Here is a 19,302-nt window from a genome sequence, read left to right as displayed (position 1 = left end):
TGTTAGAAAACTGATATCTATATATTTAAGATCATCCTTAAACTAGAATTATTACGAATTTGAAGTGGTATATTCAAGTCATTGCAGAGAGTGGGTCCAGCATGCGAAAATTATATCTCCCGATGATTAACAAGCAAGTACTAGAAGATCGAAGAGATCGTACAGGGTATGTTTTTTTATCAAAGAAATACTGTACCTAGCGGAACCATGTATGCAATGAACAGTTTCAAAATTTGATCTTCAATGACAACCTTGAAGTACATGTTTTCATCGCGAACAATCCCCCAAACTGCAGGGGATTTCTCAGTGGTGGGGTATCTGTTTAAAGACACTGGACACTATTGGTAATTGTCAAAGACCAGACTTCTCACTTGCTGTATCTCAACATATAAGCATAAAATAAAAAACCTGTGAAAATTTGAGCTCAATCGGTCATGCGAGATAATAATGAAAGAAACACTTGTCACACGGAGTTGTGTGCTTTCAGATGCTTGATTTCGAGACTTCAAGTTCACTGAGGTCTCGAAATCAAATTCGTGGAAAGTTACTTCTTTCTCGAAAACTACTCCACTTCAGAGGGAGCTATTTCTCACAATGTTTTATACTACCAACTTCGATCTTACTCGTTAAGTTAGGATTTATGCTAATAATTACTTTTGAGTAATTACCAATAGTGTACACTGCCTTTAAGAGAAAGCCTGGGTGCCAGCATGAAAACAACAGTCAGATAAGGCTACCATATAGACACTAAGCACATAATCCCAACATTGGCATTACTATTGACATATACCATCGATTCATCAAAGAGAGTTTAGAATAAAGCCCACAAATACATCAGAACACCTGTATTTTTTCCAATTTGTTTTGGCCTTTACATTATGATGTTGACTTTTATTTTGAAAAAAAGAAAGAAAAAAGGTCCCTGAAAGTTGAACGCGAATTCATGACTGATTAAAGGAACACGTTGCCTTGGATCGGACGAGTTGGTCTATAAAAAAGCGTTTGTAACCGTTTGTTATAAAATGCATATGGTTGGAAAGATAATTTAAAAGTAGAACACAATAATCCACACAAGTTTGCCTCGAAATTGCGTGGCTTTCCTTTTACTGTGCGAACTAACACGGTCGGCCATTTATGGGAGTCAAAAATTTGACTCCCATAAATGGCCGACCGTGTTAGCCGACGAGGTAAAAGGAAAACCGTGCAATTTCGAGGCATGTTTGTGTGGGTTATTGTATTCTACTTTTACAGCATCTTTCTACTCATATGCATATTATAACAAACGCTTTTCAAAGACCAACTCGACCGATCCAAGGCAACGTGTTCCTTTAACATCCAAATTGAGGTCAGACCAAAAAAACCCCATAAAAACATCCATCGTGTTGTATTATTACACACAATGACTAAGACAGACGTAAGACCACCAATGTATGTGGGATTTGAATCGTGAGCAAGAAAAACATACCCGCATTTTTGTAGTATTACCAGTGTAAACTTCTGTATTAGATTCGTTGTAATTCATTTGCATAAAACCAGCATTTTGTTGCCGGACCCCATTGTCACACACAGCTCAGCTATAATCATTGATGTATATAGTATAGTTTTCGTACTAACTGTGGCTACACGGATAGCAGTGACACAAAATGTGCATTACGAGTGTCCGCCAAAACTTACAATCGTCTGCTATGGGATTTATCATTAAGACTTCCACACCCGACTCAAACCCGAAGCATGGAAAAAGGAGACTTGTTCTAATGAAATGAAAACCACTTTACGGTGAGTAGACCATTATTTTCAGCATCAATAATTTCCTCCATTGTTTGCACATGGCAGTTTGTTATACTATGGAAACCAATACATTTTGACTGGGCCGCAGTGGGTATAATTACTTTCTATATTGTATCCATTGTCATACCACGATTGAGGGGTTTTGAAGCACATTATACCACTGGGGAATTATACTTTAGGTGAGTGTTCAATTCAATTCAATTAAATTCAATTAAATAAGGTTGGTTGAAATATCACACAATATTATTCTTAAAATGTCGTACAGGTCAACCATAAATATTTAAAGTAGGGCATACAAAACTGTTTTTAAATTGTTCTATTTTTTATTTTTTTATTTTTTTATTTTACTAGTTTACTATTTTCTGTGTATTTCCTGTGAATCTGTTTTTGTTGGTGGGGGGGGGGGGGGGGGGTACGAACATTAATCCCCCCCCCGCCAACATTTAACTTCGGGTTTATTTTTTCGAGACACCACCAAAACCGTTGCTTGAGGAGTTATATATAACAAGTGTTGTAGGTAACTGTAATGGAATTAAGTGCATCGCGTCATTTCGGTCAGTTTGGCATATCAAGATAACACCCGTAGTTATTCTGAAGTACATCTCAATCGAGTGTGCTAATGTGAAGTACTGCCGAGTAGGCAACTTAGATTGCCGAGTAGTTATTTGAGTACAGGTACTTTGGCCATCGAACACAAGGTTTACATGGGTGCCCTTGTGGGGTCTTAAAACAATCGAACAATGGACCTCACAAGATAGGTCATTGTTCGTAGTTATTCTGAAGTACATCTCAATCGAGTGTGCTAATGTGAAGTACTGCCGAGTAGGCAACTTAGATTGCCGAGTAGTTATTTGAGTACAGGTACTTTGGCCATCGAACACAAGGTTTACATGGGTGCCCTTGTGGAGTCTTAAAACAATCGAACAATGGACCTCACAAGATAGGTCATTGTTCAACCTTGGCCGTACATGGAAATGCTTATGAAAAAAGACTCGTGGAGCAACAAAACTCGCTCTTTAATCTTGTGTGTGCTAGAGCTTATGGGATTGCCCTTGGAAGGTCTTTTACATACACGATGGAACAATGCACCCACAAGGGAATTCTTTGTTTTAACTGAACCCCATAAGGGAGTTCTAACAATAGAGCAACAATAGTAGGACCACAAACCTGCTCCTTAAGGTTGTGTGTGGTAGAACTTATGGGAGTGCCCTTGTAAGGTATTGCACACAGAGGAAGAAACCACAAGGGAATTCGTTGTTCAACTAGGGCCCCACAAGGAAGTTCTTTTAAGACAAGGTAATACAAGAACAACGGTGCCTCGAAATTGAGTGGTTTTCCCAGTACTTTGCGAACTAACATGGCCGGCCATTAATGGGAGCCACAACGGCCGACCGTATTAGTCGACGAAGTAAATAAAAGGAAAACCGTGCAATTTTCAGGCATGTTTGTGCGGATCGTTGTATTCTACGTTTACAACATCTTTCTATCCGTATGTATTTTATAATAAATGGTTACAAACGCTTTTCAATGACCAACTCGACCGATCCAATGCAGCGTGTTCTTTTAAGCCCTGTTCATACTTAATATGCGAAGTGAATTTTGACATCACCTTTTAAGGTGATGTACAATCCTTTTTGTTAATACGGTTTATCATTAATTAGCATCATACGTGCTTCCTGCAATTTGTATATTTTATAAGTGTGTAAATATTCACCTATCCTAATTGACATATAATTACTCCCAGGGTGCTAGCACCTGCTAGTTTGCATAAACTATGCAATTTAGTGACGCGTGTTCGAGCGTACTTTTTAAAGGGAAATTGGGGATTAGAACCAAGGTCTTGAAGTCAATTAATTAATTTATATTTAGAATTATTGTACAATTTCAATATATCACAGCTGCCGGAACACCCACTACCCCACAGACCAATGGAGTTCAACAGGAGGGGGGGGGGGGGGGGCGGGAGACACGTCCCCCATCTGTTTGAGGGTGGGAGACACAATATCAAATGTCCCCCATCTTTTTAAACACCTTTATCATGAAGCCCAAGTTTTGCATTGTGTAAGACGAAACCCTGTGTCCATCTAAAATGCAAAATTTCCCCGGGACCTTAATCGGGCACAAACCCTACGCCGTTAACGTTATGTCCCCCAATCTTTCAAGACGGATTGTCGCCCCTGTCATAGACCACCAACGGCTCTAACCCTTAAAAAATAAGTTAAAAAATGTATAGTTTCGTTGATTTGTGTACACAACAAAAAGTGACGTCAACACATCTATCTTAACTTTACCGATGTAAGCATACTCAGTACTTATGTCAGCTCTGTCACAGGCGTATTACTCGGTGGGATTCGAACCCACGACCTCTGCAACTCTAGAGCAGTGTCTTACCAACTAGACTACCGAGGTTGCCCGGTAGCTACAGAGGCAGTTCGAATCCTATGTTTTAGCAGAGGGTATACTGCATCTATGGGTACGTTCGTTAAGCTTCCCTGGGTCGACCCTGGTGCGTGGCGGTTTTTTTTTTACCAGGACGAACGTGGGTAATTATCTGCACACACTTGTCCTGGGAAAAAAATCCGCCACACACACCAGGGTCGACCCAGGGAAGCTAAACGAACGCACCCTATTTAACCTAATCTTATTGAGCGTTTTTTCTTTAAAGCCAAGTTCTGACACCTTGTTATTAAAATATGAAAATTACCAAACTCAAACTCAATACATCAGACTGCATGCAACTTCTAAACAAAATTGAAAATATGAATTTACTTTATAGTTGCAATGACTACATCCAACTTTCCCGATGAACGGATGAACGGCTGTTCAATGTTAAACGGAAGCTCTTCACATCAGTAACACACCTTTAGGTGCAATGCAAAAATTCAATTGATCGTGCTTTAACTCGCATTGTGATTGTGTGATGTTGCGGTAAAACACGTGTTAAAACAAAGTGTGAAAATCACATATTTTTTTTTAAAACACAATACTTGTGGCAGATTCGTTTAAAGGCACTGAACACTATATTGGTAAGAACTTAAAATAATTGTTAGCGTAAAAACTTATTTGGTAATGAGTAATGGGGGCTGTTGGATAACATAAAACATTGTGAGAAACGGCTCCCTTTGATAGTTTGCAACCACTCCAAACTTTAGGAATAGCTATTTGAAATTCGAATAGGTTTTGGTAATTACTAAAAAATATTAATTACCATAAAAACGTACTCGGTATAGAGCACAGGAGAGCTGTTAATTGTTAGAAACGACCCCCATTTGAAGCAATACAGTTCTAGAGAAAGAGGTAAACAAATATTGCACAAGTTTGGTTAAAGACACTGGATACTATTGGTAATTGTCAAAGACCAGTCTTCTCACTTGGTGAATCTCAACATATGCATAAAATAACAAACCTGTGAAAATTTGAGCTTGATTGGTCATCGGAGTTGCGAGATAATAACGAAAGAAAAAAAAAACCACCCTTGTCACACAAAGTTGTGTGCGTTTAGATGGTTGATTTCGAGACCTCAATATTCTAAACCTGAGGTATCGAAGTCAAATTCCTGGAAAACTGCTTCTTTCTTGAAAACTATGTCACTTCAGAGGGAACCATTTCTCACGATGTTTTATACATTATACTAGTCACCAAATAAGGTTTTGTGCTAATAATTATTTTGAGTAATTACCAATAGTGTCCACATCCTTTAAATGTCTTCAGGCATGAAGCCTTTCTCAGCAGGTATCTGAAAGCATACATTTCTACGCAACAAAGGTGTTGCGTATTAAAAATTACATTTGAGAAAGGCTTCAGACATGAAGCCATCCGAAAAGAACGCAGTTCTAGACAACACGTATTTTTTCTGTCATTATTTTCATGCAACTTCGAAGACAAAGTGAGCCTGAACTTTCACAGGTTTGCTATTTTATGCACGCTGTGTGCACCAAGCGAGGATACCAAAAGTATACCCTGCCTCGTTGTGTGTAAATATACAACCTTTCCTAAAGGTATTAAACAACCCAAGTAAAATGTATTTGTTGCCAGTCTTTTCGAATATTTCAAAACATTCAACACATACTCAACAAATTTATTTGATCATCTTTTGTATTCCTTATGAAATAAATTAAGCACATTGGAATTAATACTATGATTAAGTTGTGAAAAATATTTCACTTGCGACAGAACAACATTGTTCCACGGTTGTCTACTAATATTGTTATGAATTGTTGAAACAAACCCGAAAGAAAGTTCATGCACGAGACCCCTCCCCCCAATTTACTGTTAGTTACGTTTCTCAGATTGTGTATTCGTAAGTGGGGACTATTCTTTTTGCATGGACATCAATGGAAGGAAACACGCAATGGACACGCAATGCAGTTTACAATTTGTTTTATTGAACAGTTTTAAATGAACATTACATAAACAGTTACTGGCATTGTAAGCACTTTATGTATTCCACCAAACACATAAACTGCAGACATGTAGAAGTTTGAGATCGATCGGCCATCTGAGTCACGAGAAAAATAGTGACAAACTGATTACACATTTTGCATGACAAAGCAAAACCGTAAATTAATACAACGCTCACTGAGCGATAAACTCCAAGCAATTAGTTTCATTTATTTCTCATCAAATACGACCTTTCAGACAGACATATTTCAAGGTTTTTTTTCAATTATATCATTACTTTTCTTAGACCATATATGTTTTATGCAAATCTGTGATCTTCACGATTTGTTTTCTCTCCAATTCTGCAATGTTCCTTTAAAAGAGTAAATGTTATTTTTTCAATCTATTTAAAATTAAGTTCACGTGCGCCATGACGCAAATATTAAACGAATACAATGGTTGATAAAAAAACAAGAAAAAAATCTAGCGCCAATAAAAACCCTGCCCGTTGTTGACATGATGTATCTGTCCATTGAGTTACCGCAGTCTTCTGTTATAATTTGTTCCACATAATTAGTTTTAGTCAATTGTCATCGACGTGACTACAGATGTTTCCTAGACTGGATTAACATAACAATTCACATGGTGCATGCAGGTGTATACCCTTCCTTGTCAATTGAACTTCAATTACAATAACTGAAATGATTTTAGAGGGGTACAAACAGGGCAAATAATTACATTAAAAAATAAAAATCAAAAAATAAGACGACGACCTGGGCCCGATTTCATAAAGCTGTTTACCGGTAAGCACATTTTTGTGTTAAATGTCGGATAAGAATGTGCGTAAGCATAACAAAAAAAATGCACCATGATTTCTCGAGTCAGCAGTTTTTTCTTTCAGTATTTTCTCGCATCCTCGACGACCGATTGAGCTCAAATTTTCACAGCTTTGTTATTTTATGCATAATGTTGAGATACACCAAGGTGCTACCAATCTTTCTTGTTTTCGTCTATCAGTATTAGATTTACACGGCTATGTTTTTGTAAACTTTGTCCACAATAAAATTGAAGGGCAAGAGTAAGACATTATTTAAATGTTTCATTATGTGGATGGAACATCAAGAAAGCTCTAATAACGAGTCTTCCATATTATTTTTACCTCGAAATCCGCAACACCAATTTTGATTGGTCGGGTTCCCGCGATGCGAGACTTAGACAACCTATTACTAAAAGAGTGAAAAGGCACTCTTTGAAGAGCCATATGAAGGACAACTCTTTTTCGAGTGGTCTTCCACTCTTTGAGATTGAAGTTTGCATCTTTTTGAGTGATTTTTTACTCTGTCCTTGACTGAAACCCCTCAAAAAGAGTGAACTAACCACCACTCTTTTTGAAGAGCCATATGAGAGACAGCTCGAAATGTAAAGAGTGGTGTGTTTCACTTTTTTACATTTAGAGAGTATTATACGCAAGACTCATTTACCGTATATTTACAAATTTAGTTGGATTTTTATCCTCAATTTGAACTAATGTGCAACATTTGAGCGTAGGAACATTACAACAAATTGCATGTTGCTACTATTATTATGTTTTTGAATGATGGCCACTGTGTAAACCCGCTGTTAGTCAGAAGAAGACTAGAGACAGTTCATGTTGTTGCCCCAAGATTGTGGAACAACCGTGTACCATAGACTGTGCAAGTCTCGCATCACTATTAATTAATTTTAAACTTAACGGGACCATCGTGGTCCCAACCTTAGGAGTTTTACGCAGGGAGATTTTGTTTTGTCCATTATTTTAGTTTAATGTAATTTATGACCTTGAAAATCACTTATGTTGTTGAAAATGTGATACTAATTAACAACATATGCTCAGTCTATAAGCCTTTTTGAGGTATGGCTGACGTGATACGAATGTACCGTTTGGTTTGGGTGTATACCCACAAATTTACCCAAACCTAAAAGTGTTGTAGCTGTCCGCCATATCTCATAAAGGCTTATTAGGAAAGCAGCGTCTACTGCGTGCGACCTTCAAGCGCCAACTCAAAACTCACATATTTCACAGCTTATGATAATGTTTGTTTTCATGCATTTTCTTTGTATTTAATTATGTTGTTGACGGTGAGGCACTGTGTATAGAGCGCGATATAAATGCATTGTTTTATTAAATTAAGATACGACTGGGTCCAACTCAAATGACTCAACTGGACTAAAACAGTAAACACCGCCATCTTGAATTTATCGACCACCAAGCGAAACCGATGACTTTACCATCGACCCCGTTCAAATAACACCGTAGTGTGGGCGATGTGTAACAAGCCGACATTAGATGTAGCCACACCATGGCGATATATCGATCACTTGAGGGGGTAATTCTTAATCTCTTTGTCTAACGCCCTCAATCATTCATAAGGTAAACTCAAAAGTGTAATCGATCGAGTACGACGGCTGATGTATGTCCAAACCTTGCCTCATTACATTTTTTTACTGCCCTTATTCGAACGAGTTTTTTTTTTTTTTAATTTTTTTTTAAATCGTATACACCCGAAGACAATGCACCGGGCAAAAAGAGAATAAAATAAGTGAGCGCAAAGTGTTGAAATTGAAAAGTTCTTATTTAAATACTATTTGAGTTAGAGTTGATTGGCAAAATGCAACAGTCGTCGATGAGCCAATCATCATCCCAAGCTGTTGTTGTATAGCGGTTAACGCTAAGGCCCTGAACCCATCTCGAAGAAAGTTCTCTTTGCAAGATACAAACAAAAATAATGGACATTGACAGGTTACTCATGCATCTCTTATAAGAAATTTCCTTTTATTTGCCTTTTTTGTTGTTTTTTGTTTGTTTTGCTTTCAATGAAAAATTCGTCTGGAATCCCAATTAGAGACTGAAGTTGGTTTGTGTAAAACTGATTATACTCAATTCAAACTTCAATTATAGCAGAGTTCTTGCTTTTCGCCCAAGGAGTGTCATTATTGACAGACATGGCGCCCTAGTTCAACATTATTATTATTAATTTATTTGATTATATAAACGCCACGTTAAAAAAATATGAACATTATGAACTCCCTCAGTTTTTTCTGCAAGAACTATTGTTTTGAAATAAGTATAGGCCTACCCACTAAAAATCATCAATAGCTAGATGCAGTTGCAATTCAACACACATTTTAATAACCTTACAAATATTTGTGTTCTTCATTGGTTGTAACTATGCCCCGTACCATAATGACGTCGGTAATTCGAAGCGTTCGAAACTATTACACATCCTTGCAGTTTATAACTTCTTCTGTGGTTTCTGTGCCTCGTTATTTTGACCTTTGGGACACACTTCATTATTTTTCACATTTTTGACACAATAGCAATTCATATTTTGGGACAAAATAACATTCACAGTTTGAGACACAATCAATTTAATAATATTGGACACAATAAATGTCATACTTTGGGACCTAAACATTTATACCTTAAGACACAAAAACATAAACATTTGATATCTCAATTTCACGTTAAAAAAAATCACATTTCGGGACACAATAAATTTCAAGCTTTGTGACACGATCATTTCACCTTTTGGGGCACGATTAATTTCACATTTTCGGACACAATACAATTCATATTTTGGACAAGGACATTAATGTAACATTTGGGGAAACAAACAGTTCACATCTGACACATAAACGAACACAATTCGGAACACATTATATTTCACTTTTTGGGGGCACTTGTCCCCCCTCCCCCTCCCTCTCCCCTCCCTAACCCTTCCCACACACCCAGGGTTCCACGGGCAACATTCCAGTCTGGTACTTCGTACTCAAAGCATGTGTAAAAGTTCCTTCTGTCCTTGTCTTCTTATCCCATTTATACCCCAGTAAGAGTAACTCACTCTTACGTGACTAGAGGGGCCAGACTACCCAATTCAGCCTCGTTTCGGCCACCTCAACTTGTTTACACTTGAATGGGTTTTAAAAACCCAAGATGGCCGCTCGCCTTCCGTCCTCGTACTGTGACCAAAGTACATGAATAATAATAAACACCCAGGCCCCACGCTCACTTCTTTGTGTTGAGCATTTTGCTTGTATGGGCGGATTAAAACGAGCATTATTGATCGGCGTTTCTTATTTTTCTTTCATGTAGGTTCGCCATTGACGAAACGAACGACTGGTTGTTGGCAACTGATACATCCACAGTACATGGAACAATCTAACATCATCATAAACCAAGTCTGAAAAACTTATATTCATAGCGTAATAATGCAACTCTCGTCGGTGACATTCAGCGAAAACTGTGTTTCGTAAACCCGCCAATAATTGGTCGCATTGGTCTGGTTATAGAAGAGCATCAACTTCGCTCGTCATCGGAGTTCGTACAAACTATAAACACAACGTAATGTTGTATAACTTGTTTGGCTGACGTCTTGGGGGAACATCATTGAGCAAGAGGAGAAAACATACGGGAGCCCAACATGGACAAAGGCACACTCATCATGTGGGATATACTGTAATATAGTCGGCAAACTTATTGGGAACTAGTCGAGCATTCTTCAAGACCCTTTCAACGAGAACGCGACGAGATACTTGGAAACTATAACCAGGGAATGACGAAGCGAAATCGCCATCGCACTAAATCGACATTGTATTCAACAAGGAGGTAGTATCTTCATGTTAACTTATTGCCCAAGGTAGGAAAATAAACAAGTCTGGACATCGCTTTCGATAAGCCTTCAAAACGTCATCAAATTCATGCTGTCGTCACTGGAGCTTTGATTAAGGAGAACTAACCAACTTAAAAAAAAAACCAGTATGTCGAGTTGACTCAGGAGGGGGAACACGCGTAAAACATTGACAACTAAAGGGGGACTTCATTATCGGATGGAATTTCGCTGACCTAAGGATCTATATTTCTTGGTTATCAGACCAACAACGTCACACGCTAAATGGAATGATAAAAGATAGTTTGAAAACTCGTCTGCAACTTCTTCTGTCGATTGGGAGCAGAGCTAATGAGGACGTTTGCAAGAAAGTGAATTGGAATACACGCTCATAAATTGCCTGTTTTACCTAAAAAAGGGAGAAAGTATCGTGAGGAAGTACATGACTTCGAACGGATTTGGAGACACTAAATATTTTAAGCCTGTCAAAGTTATTTTACAAATAACTTTTCAGAGGAATATAAGCCGTGGATAAATATTTGAAGTCATCAGATTTGTGTTAGATATTTCGGCTGAAAATGTGTGGGCTTTCAAAAGGAAAGTAGACTTGATTTGAGTAGGATAGTTCACCCAAAAACAACCATGTTTTTCCAACAATCCCACAATGCGCGTAATGCGGCGGACGAAGCCGACGAGAACGAAATCGGCTCGTACTACCTCGAGACCCCACCGTGGGCCCACCCGGGGAAGAAGCGTTTCTCCACGGTCAGTGGCATGAGCTCTCGTTCCCGTCGAACTACCGTCGGGAGCTCCGGAGGCACCGATCAGATGAGCCACTCCCGATCCGGTAGTTTGGAATCCACGCCACCACTCCGGGATGCGAGTAATATTCTTCCCATCGGTCCGGGGTTGTACCTCAGACAGGCTTCAATGGCCCGTAGCAGTATGGCGCAGGGCCGGCCCAGTTTCTCTAAACCAACCGGTAACCCCGCCTGGAGGTTCATCAAGAGAGTCATGTCCTCTTCCTTCGGTCTATTCCTCTTCATTCAATCCTACCTCTGCATCGGAGCGTTCTGTTTCATGTGGATGGAAGCAGCCAGAGAAGTGGAGCAGTGGAACCTGATGGAGTCACTGCGGCACAATTTGTCAGCCGAGTTGAACACTTGCTCGGGAAACGAAACATGCCATGTGAATCTCCTTAAAATTTGGGAGCAAAAACTTGTGAGGTTCCCGCCAATTTACTTAGAGATACAGGAAGGGCGAGTGTGGTCGTGGATTCACTCTTACTACTGCAGCTTTACCATCATATCAACAATAGGTAAGGAGGTGTTTAAAGGGAAGGTACAAGTTGGGTAATTACTCAAAACAAATATTAACTTATGACGAGCATTGAAGAGCTTTTGATAGTATAAAACATTGTGGGAAACGACTCCCTCTGAAGTAATGTAATTTTTGAGAAAGAGGTAATTTCTCACTAAAATAATGGACTTCTAGCTAAAAGTCTTTTATTTCTATCTGAAAGCACACACGAATTCGTCCAATAAGGGTGTTTTTTTATATCGTTTTCTCGCAACTTCGATGACCAATTGAGCCCAAATTTTCACAGGCTTGTTATTTTATGCATATAATGGGATACACCAAGTGAGAACACTGGTCTTTGACAATATTACCAAACGTGCACAGTGCCTTTAAGTGTTCTTAATTTTTTATTAAAGACACTGGACACTATATCAACGGTTTTCGTTATATTGAACGGTTTTCCTTATAGTACGTCGTTAACTAAAAAACATATATTGACTGCCTTTACTCGTGCAATGGTTAAAACTATGACTCTCGCGGTGATCCCCGGAGCGTTCTATTTTCCCTCAGCTTCGCCTCGGGAAAACGCTCCGGGGATCACCTCGGGAGACATAGTTTTAACCATAGCACTCGAAGCAGTCAATATTTGTATACTACGGAATACTACGGAATACACAATCTGAGAAACATATCTGACAGAAACGTTTCTCAGATTTGACTTTGAGGGATCTCCGGTTGGTTATCTTTTGCATGAAAATGGGATACACCAAGTGAGGAAACTGGACTGTTAGAAAATTATAACCCTCTCTGTAAACACCATTCATATTTTGAATATATGGTGTACGGTGAATAAGTCAATGACTAACACTTCATTTTGAGCAGTATCAGTATGTGCTGTAATGACCGAATCGGTATATTGACTGATTGGACCAACTTAACGTGTGACTACACTGGCATCTGCCACGGTTGCCTTTTTGGCCGCTATATTGCATAGCCATGTAAACCTTAACGCTGCGTCGGGTGCACTACACTGTACAATACATTAGGGCATCTACTCCCAAGGGTGCACCCGACTAAATAGGGCGCCATTGATTAGAGCGGTTTATAGTTCTAGTGTTTTATTCATCGGTGTGTGGGTTCGAATCCCGGTCAAGATACGTCACTATACATGTTTCTCTTCACCCAGGGGCTATAAATGGGTACCTGCGTGGGTAGAGGTTGATATGGTGTAACGAAAGAGCGCAACAGCAGCCAGGGGCTCTATACTTCCCGGGGAGCTGAGAAATATTACAGGAATGTTATTGGCCCAATGACCATGGCACTGATGTATCAAAGCACATTGATAAAATCATATTAATACGCGCCATTATTCAAGTTCTTGTGTTTTATTCATTGGGGTGTCGGTTCGATTCCCGGGCATGACACTAATGTGTCATTGAGAAAGACATTTCATTATAATTGCTTCTCTTCACCCGGGAGTATAAATGGGTAGAAATTGATATTGTGGTCAATGAAAAATTGACAGGTGGAGACAGCAAAAACAGTATGCGATACTATTACTAACATGGTTTTTCTTATATTTTGTTTACTTCAGGTTATGGCAATGTCACGCCATTGTCACCCCTCGGACGAATGTTCGCCATTGTCTATGCAGTGGTTGGGATTCCTTTGATGTTGTTGTTTATAACCGATATAGGCAAGTATACAAATCATTTTTGTGCAGAATAAATCTCGTGCATTGATATGCAGAAATGTAGAAGTTGAAACTTTGCATGGTGGAATTACGATATACATGTACATGTCGTAAGGTTTGCGGTAAAACCATGTATTATGATAATCTCTAAATGAGTTGGGGTGGTTCTGAACCGTAGAGTTGCAGTGCAGAAACAAACTTACAAAAAAATAAATGCATGTTATTATCTTTATTATTATTAAAAATGATTCGAAACCATAGCAACCCCTGAGTAATTATTCCTGAATGTGTACTAAACGAAGGGTCATAGATTTTTTATTTTTATTTTTATTTTATTTTTTTTTTTTTTGGGGGGGGAGGGGGTCAGTGAATTGATAATTTATTGACAGGCAGAATTACAAAGAAAGATACGAAGGTTCTGCTGGTGTGTTAGTATTTACAATAATGATTTCATGGTTTCAATATTTGACTAGCGACAACTCAAGGGGGTAACCCTGTTTCAAGCATGATTATGGTGGCAACGGCCGCTGGAAAAATAGTTGATTTGAAGCCCACACCTTGAAGGTACCTTCAAGCCTTGTGTGTCTGGCGACTTCCTTGCTCACACCCCCCAGCCCCCCCCCCCCCTCAAAAAGTAAAAAAAAAACAAAAAAAAAACAACAACAATGACGTAATTACATCGTATTCTTTCTCCTGCCCACAGGAAATAAGTTCGCCCGCTGGACCAAAATTGCCGTCATCGCCTTCCGGAAGGGGAAATACATCTTTTGTCAGCGATGCAAAAGGAGGAAGAAAAAGAAAGGGGAAGACGCTGACTCCAAAGATTCCAGATGTGAGGACGATGATGCTGAGGATAAGAACAATGAAACCTCAGGGAGAGGTACTCCTCATATTAGCGATGTGGTCAATACGCGGTTCAACATTCCAGAGGTTCACATCAACATTGCAATGTCAACACTCGACGAGGAGTCGTGTGAGGCTGATACCACAAGAGTCGATCGTGAGGTTGAGATGAGAGGTACCAAGGATTACGCCAAGTACGGGTTGGGGAGTCTGTACCTCGAGCAACAGCAGCAGGCGAACAGCGAGTACGGAGGCTCGAGTACTGGCTGCTTTAATGAGGCTCATCAAGACACTGAACCTCACGGTTCTGATAAAGATACACATTTAATAGCAACCGCTCCTCAAACCACCGAGGTACCATTTGGAGGTACTGGCGATCAGAGTGTTTCAGAATGTGGGGAAATAACGAAACCAGGTGTGGATTTAAACTATGACGACAGTGTGAGTGCAGCGGACGATGATGTGTTTGTGTATCAGAATCTATCGCCGGAAGAGGATGCTGTTTGTCCAAACAGAACACCAGAAGACGACACTGCGATGAACGGGAGGCAGGGTACGGAGTTTCTAGCAGCGGAGATTGCCGGTAACCCTGCCGTAGATTGCGAGGAAATAACGGTAGTGGTCGATGGGAGCTTGGAGGAGGAAAACCCCGTGAGGACTGTTGATATTAGTGAAACAATAGTGTCACCAGACGGAACAAGGGAAGGTTCGGACGTGCATGAAATAGTAGTTGACTCAATGAAATGTGAGAAATGTGGCCAGTACTTGCAAAGTGAACATGTTGTAGACGCCAGTGTCGACAATGGACGGCCGACGGCTGTTGGAAGCAGCAGGAGAAAAAGAAGGAAAGGAATGGTCGATAAGATGCCGAATACACACGCTGTATTATCGAGAAGTAAATCGAAATCATTGGAGGAAATTTATTGCCTGAGAAACTCGACCGGGCGTGAGTCGAACCGGCCGTCGGTGATGAGAGGGGGTACCGACCGGCGCACCTCAGCGCCCGGTGTGGTCAGCTTCCGAGCACAGCCCGTCCGGCAGAACGGTCGCTTGCCAAACCACATCCAGGAAAGGACTCGTAACGACTCTAGTGATCTGGACCACGAACTTCGGCATACCGACTACGACAGGGAATACCGAGACCGGGCCGCGACCGATTCGGGTGTGGCGTCGTCCAGCTCAAACTCCACCGAGTGCTCACCGAAGCGTCAGCCGTACTCCGTCAGTGTTGACGTGGCCGGTGGTGAAACAATGGACTCGGGTGATTCCGTCGACGATGATGACGTCGTCAGCGACGATGACGTCATGGATTCGGACGAAGAGAAGAAGATGAGTAGGTTCCGCCAACGCAGTGGCGTGGCGGACAGACGCAGCACCATCGGCGAATTCGCCCGGATCTCAGAAGCCGATATCGCGATGCTGAGCATTCCGATATGGCTGGCGCTGCTGCTTCTACTCATCTATCTCATATTTGGCGCGGGGTGTTTTGCCGCCATGCAAATGTGGACTTTCCTGGATGGGTTCTACTACTGTTTCATCTCCCTCAGCACGATTGGTTTTGGAGACCTTGTCTTCCTCCCGCAGAACCTACACGCCGGGTTGATCTTCTCCTTCCTCTACTCCTTCTTCGGACTCTGTTTCACCTCCATGTGCATGAGTCTCAGCTCTTTGGAGCTCACGCTTCTGTCCAGGAAAATATCCGCAAAGTTTGGGGTGTACAGCGCCAGAGTCCGTCTACGTTCGGTGCGATGGAAGAGTCGTAGACGGAGGGCTGTCCGCGGCCCGTCCCCCGACCCGAGGTAGCATTAATTATATTACAGACATTATACGGTTACTGTGGACCCCTTAGACTGGTACCCTGTCTTTCACTCGTTTAACATACCAAAATGGTTTTCCAACGCATTCATACCAGTCTGATTATACGTTTACTGTGGACCCGCTAGACTGGTGCTCTGTCTTTCACTGGTCTTACAAACCCAATGGTTTTCCAACGCATTCATACCAGTCTGATTTACACACATTATAAGAACACACAGCATTGTGTTGCATACACACTCTGTGGACATTCCTTTGTTCAACACGGTAAAACACTGTGTGGTCGTATGTACATGGACCATTTCTGTTTTCAGGTCCACACTTTCGTATGCAGCGTTAAAAGCACGTAAGAACTGTAAACCCCATAACAAGTTCAGTGGAGTTATAACAGTGTTTGCAATTTGCATTAATATCCAAAACAATACACCACAAACAAACTTTAAACCCTTTTCTCAAAAACGTATGAAAATGTTTAAAAGATACTGTCCTACAGATAAGTTGAATGATGTTTCACTTTTTTTTAAATATGAAAACGAAATTTTAACGTTTATTTTATACTCTTTTAAGCCAATGATGTATTATGCCATTAATATATATTATCTGGTGCTGCTATTCAGTTAAGTTTTATTTTACCAAATTAATTAACCACAAGTTTAAGTTTAAATTTTTCACTTTTAATTTACATTTATTTTAAATTTAAGACCAAAGTTTATCAAGGTTGATATTAAGTTTGAGCCGCTGTTTTTATGTGTAGAGTAAACCAATTTTGTTTGAATATTTTGAACGCTAGGTGGCAGCAGACTAAGCCCAATTAATGTCCATTGTGTACGTAAGTCTAAAGCTTGCGTGCATGTCCAAGAACAACACATTATTATTAGGTAAATCTGTTGCCACCTAAAGTGTCTAAAACGTCTTCCATTAACTGGACATGATGGTCTTTCTTTATGTTTTAAAATTTCAACCTCGCCTCAAACCTCCGAATTTTCAGTTAGTGAAAATACAAAATGGCCGCACCAACCAGATGAGCATATTTTATTTTGTAAGCCGTGTCCGAATTATTGTTGCCTATTTCATCATAGAGATGATTTTCAAATAGGAGCTAAAATTAGGCTAAGCAGAAAAGAGTTATAGCATAGTTTACTTCATGTCACACGTCATGTACATTTTGAGACTGCATAGTTGGTACCCTGCTCATATCTGCTAAGCACAGAAAATAAGCAGTATATGTACTTTCTATGCCGCTCCGTGAAATTGGGCAATGTGCAATGAAGCAAATGCTTCAAAATTTTATTCTAAATTTAAGCGGGAACTTCAACCAAGCAAGTTAGAGTACCATACATTCTTTTATTCTAATAATTTCACAGATGCCTTAATCGGGCACGGCTTTCCATAGAAACAAAATAACCTTTTCCCACCGTATTATTAAAGCAATACCTTTCGGAAAATGTCTAGTTTTTAACCCACCTTTCTTGCCTTCTATGACTCTAGCAATTGGTCTGGGTGGGAGGGGGAATTTCAAGATGAAAAGTTAGACTGAATGGAATAGGAAAAGTCGGGCTCCCTCTGAGGCATTTACGGAAACACTATACGATAAGTCTATGAACTATACACGACAAGGTACAAAACATTGGTGAACTATATCTTATATTATATGTTGGTATCCTATATTATATTTTGGGTAATAGTATTACAACGGAGTGTAATAACATAGTATTATCGGGTTTTTATTATAAAGTATAAGTTATAGACAAGCACAAACCGCTTGATTTGAAAGATAAGTGTAGGTTTTTTTGTTTTATCAATTTTGGTGTGATATACCGTAGGGAGTTTCAAGAATTATTTATTAATATTGCAAGTACTTGATTTAAATAATTAATGACTATATCATAGAAAAAACTGGGGTATTCAAATTTGACACCATGGTATGCAATACTTTGCATCCATGCAGAGAACAAACCAACAGACAAACAAAACACTATTACCACCAATTAATAATTTATGTAGTCTTATATTGCGCACGTATCTACCAAAAGGTACTCAACAAAGCGCTAGCAGAAACAGAAACAATTTTAAGACATGTTTTTTGAATTATGAAATATGAATCAAATTTATTCAGCAGCTGTTTGAGGCATTTACCTTCTCTTTAATAGATGGGTTACAATATGCGTAATTGACTGCCATCTGTGATGTATTAACAAGGGAAACATGCAAACAATAATAAACCTATGAAAACTTGAACTCAATTGGTCGTCGAAGTTGCGAGCGAATAATGGAAGAAAAAACCCTTGTCGCACAAGTTTTGTTCTCGCAGATGCTTGATTTCGAGACCTTAGCTGAGGTCTCTAAATCAATGCAAATATTACTTGAGTGAGAATTTTTTTTTTCTTCACAAAAATTACGTTACCGTAGAGGGAGCCGTATACACAATGTTTTGTACTATCAACAGCTCTCCATTGCTCGTTACCAAGAAGTCAGTTTTTATGCAAATAATTATTTTGAGCAACTACCAATAGTGTCCAGTGCCTTGAAAGATCGACTTAAATTTTCCCAAAATAACCCCCTACTTCCTTTAATAATACAGTATGGGGTGACATACATTACTTCAAGTGAGAATGAACCAAAATCTCGCATATTCACGGACCAATGCTGAAAACACGCGATACTTGCACGCCTCTGTTATAAGAGGCCGACAAAATAATGCTATAAAAAGTATGTTATAATTGTGCCTTAAATTTATTTTATATATCTTTACCAATGATGAAATGTATGTACATATAACTTTTTTTGTTTGCAATAAATTATGTCGAGTTGACCTCGACAAAATTCAATGTTTGAAAA

At 39.5% G+C, this 19,302-nt stretch overlaps 1 protein-coding gene across 1 annotated transcript; it reads left to right on the top strand.

Annotated features, from left to right (window-relative positions):
- The first annotated feature begins 1,569 nt into the window (after positions 1–1,569).
- On the top strand, positions 1,570–19,302 carry LOC139953289 (uncharacterized). The gene is made up of 4 exons (XM_071952769.1): positions 1,570–1,776; positions 10,301–12,132; positions 13,708–13,809; positions 14,510–19,302. The coding sequence occupies exons 2-4, from the start codon at positions 11,457–11,459 to the stop codon at positions 16,450–16,452; spliced, it is 2,721 nt and encodes a 906-aa protein (XP_071808870.1). The 5' UTR covers positions 1,570–1,776; positions 10,301–11,456; the 3' UTR covers positions 16,453–19,302.

Source organism: Asterias amurensis, chromosome 21 (assembly GCF_032118995.1).
Source record: "Asterias amurensis chromosome 21, ASM3211899v1".
NCBI lineage: Eukaryota > Metazoa > Echinodermata > Asteroidea > Forcipulatida > Asteriidae > Asterias > Asterias amurensis.
The sequence above is the reverse complement of the archived record's forward strand: the minus strand, read 5'-3'. Positions and strand labels throughout refer to the sequence as shown.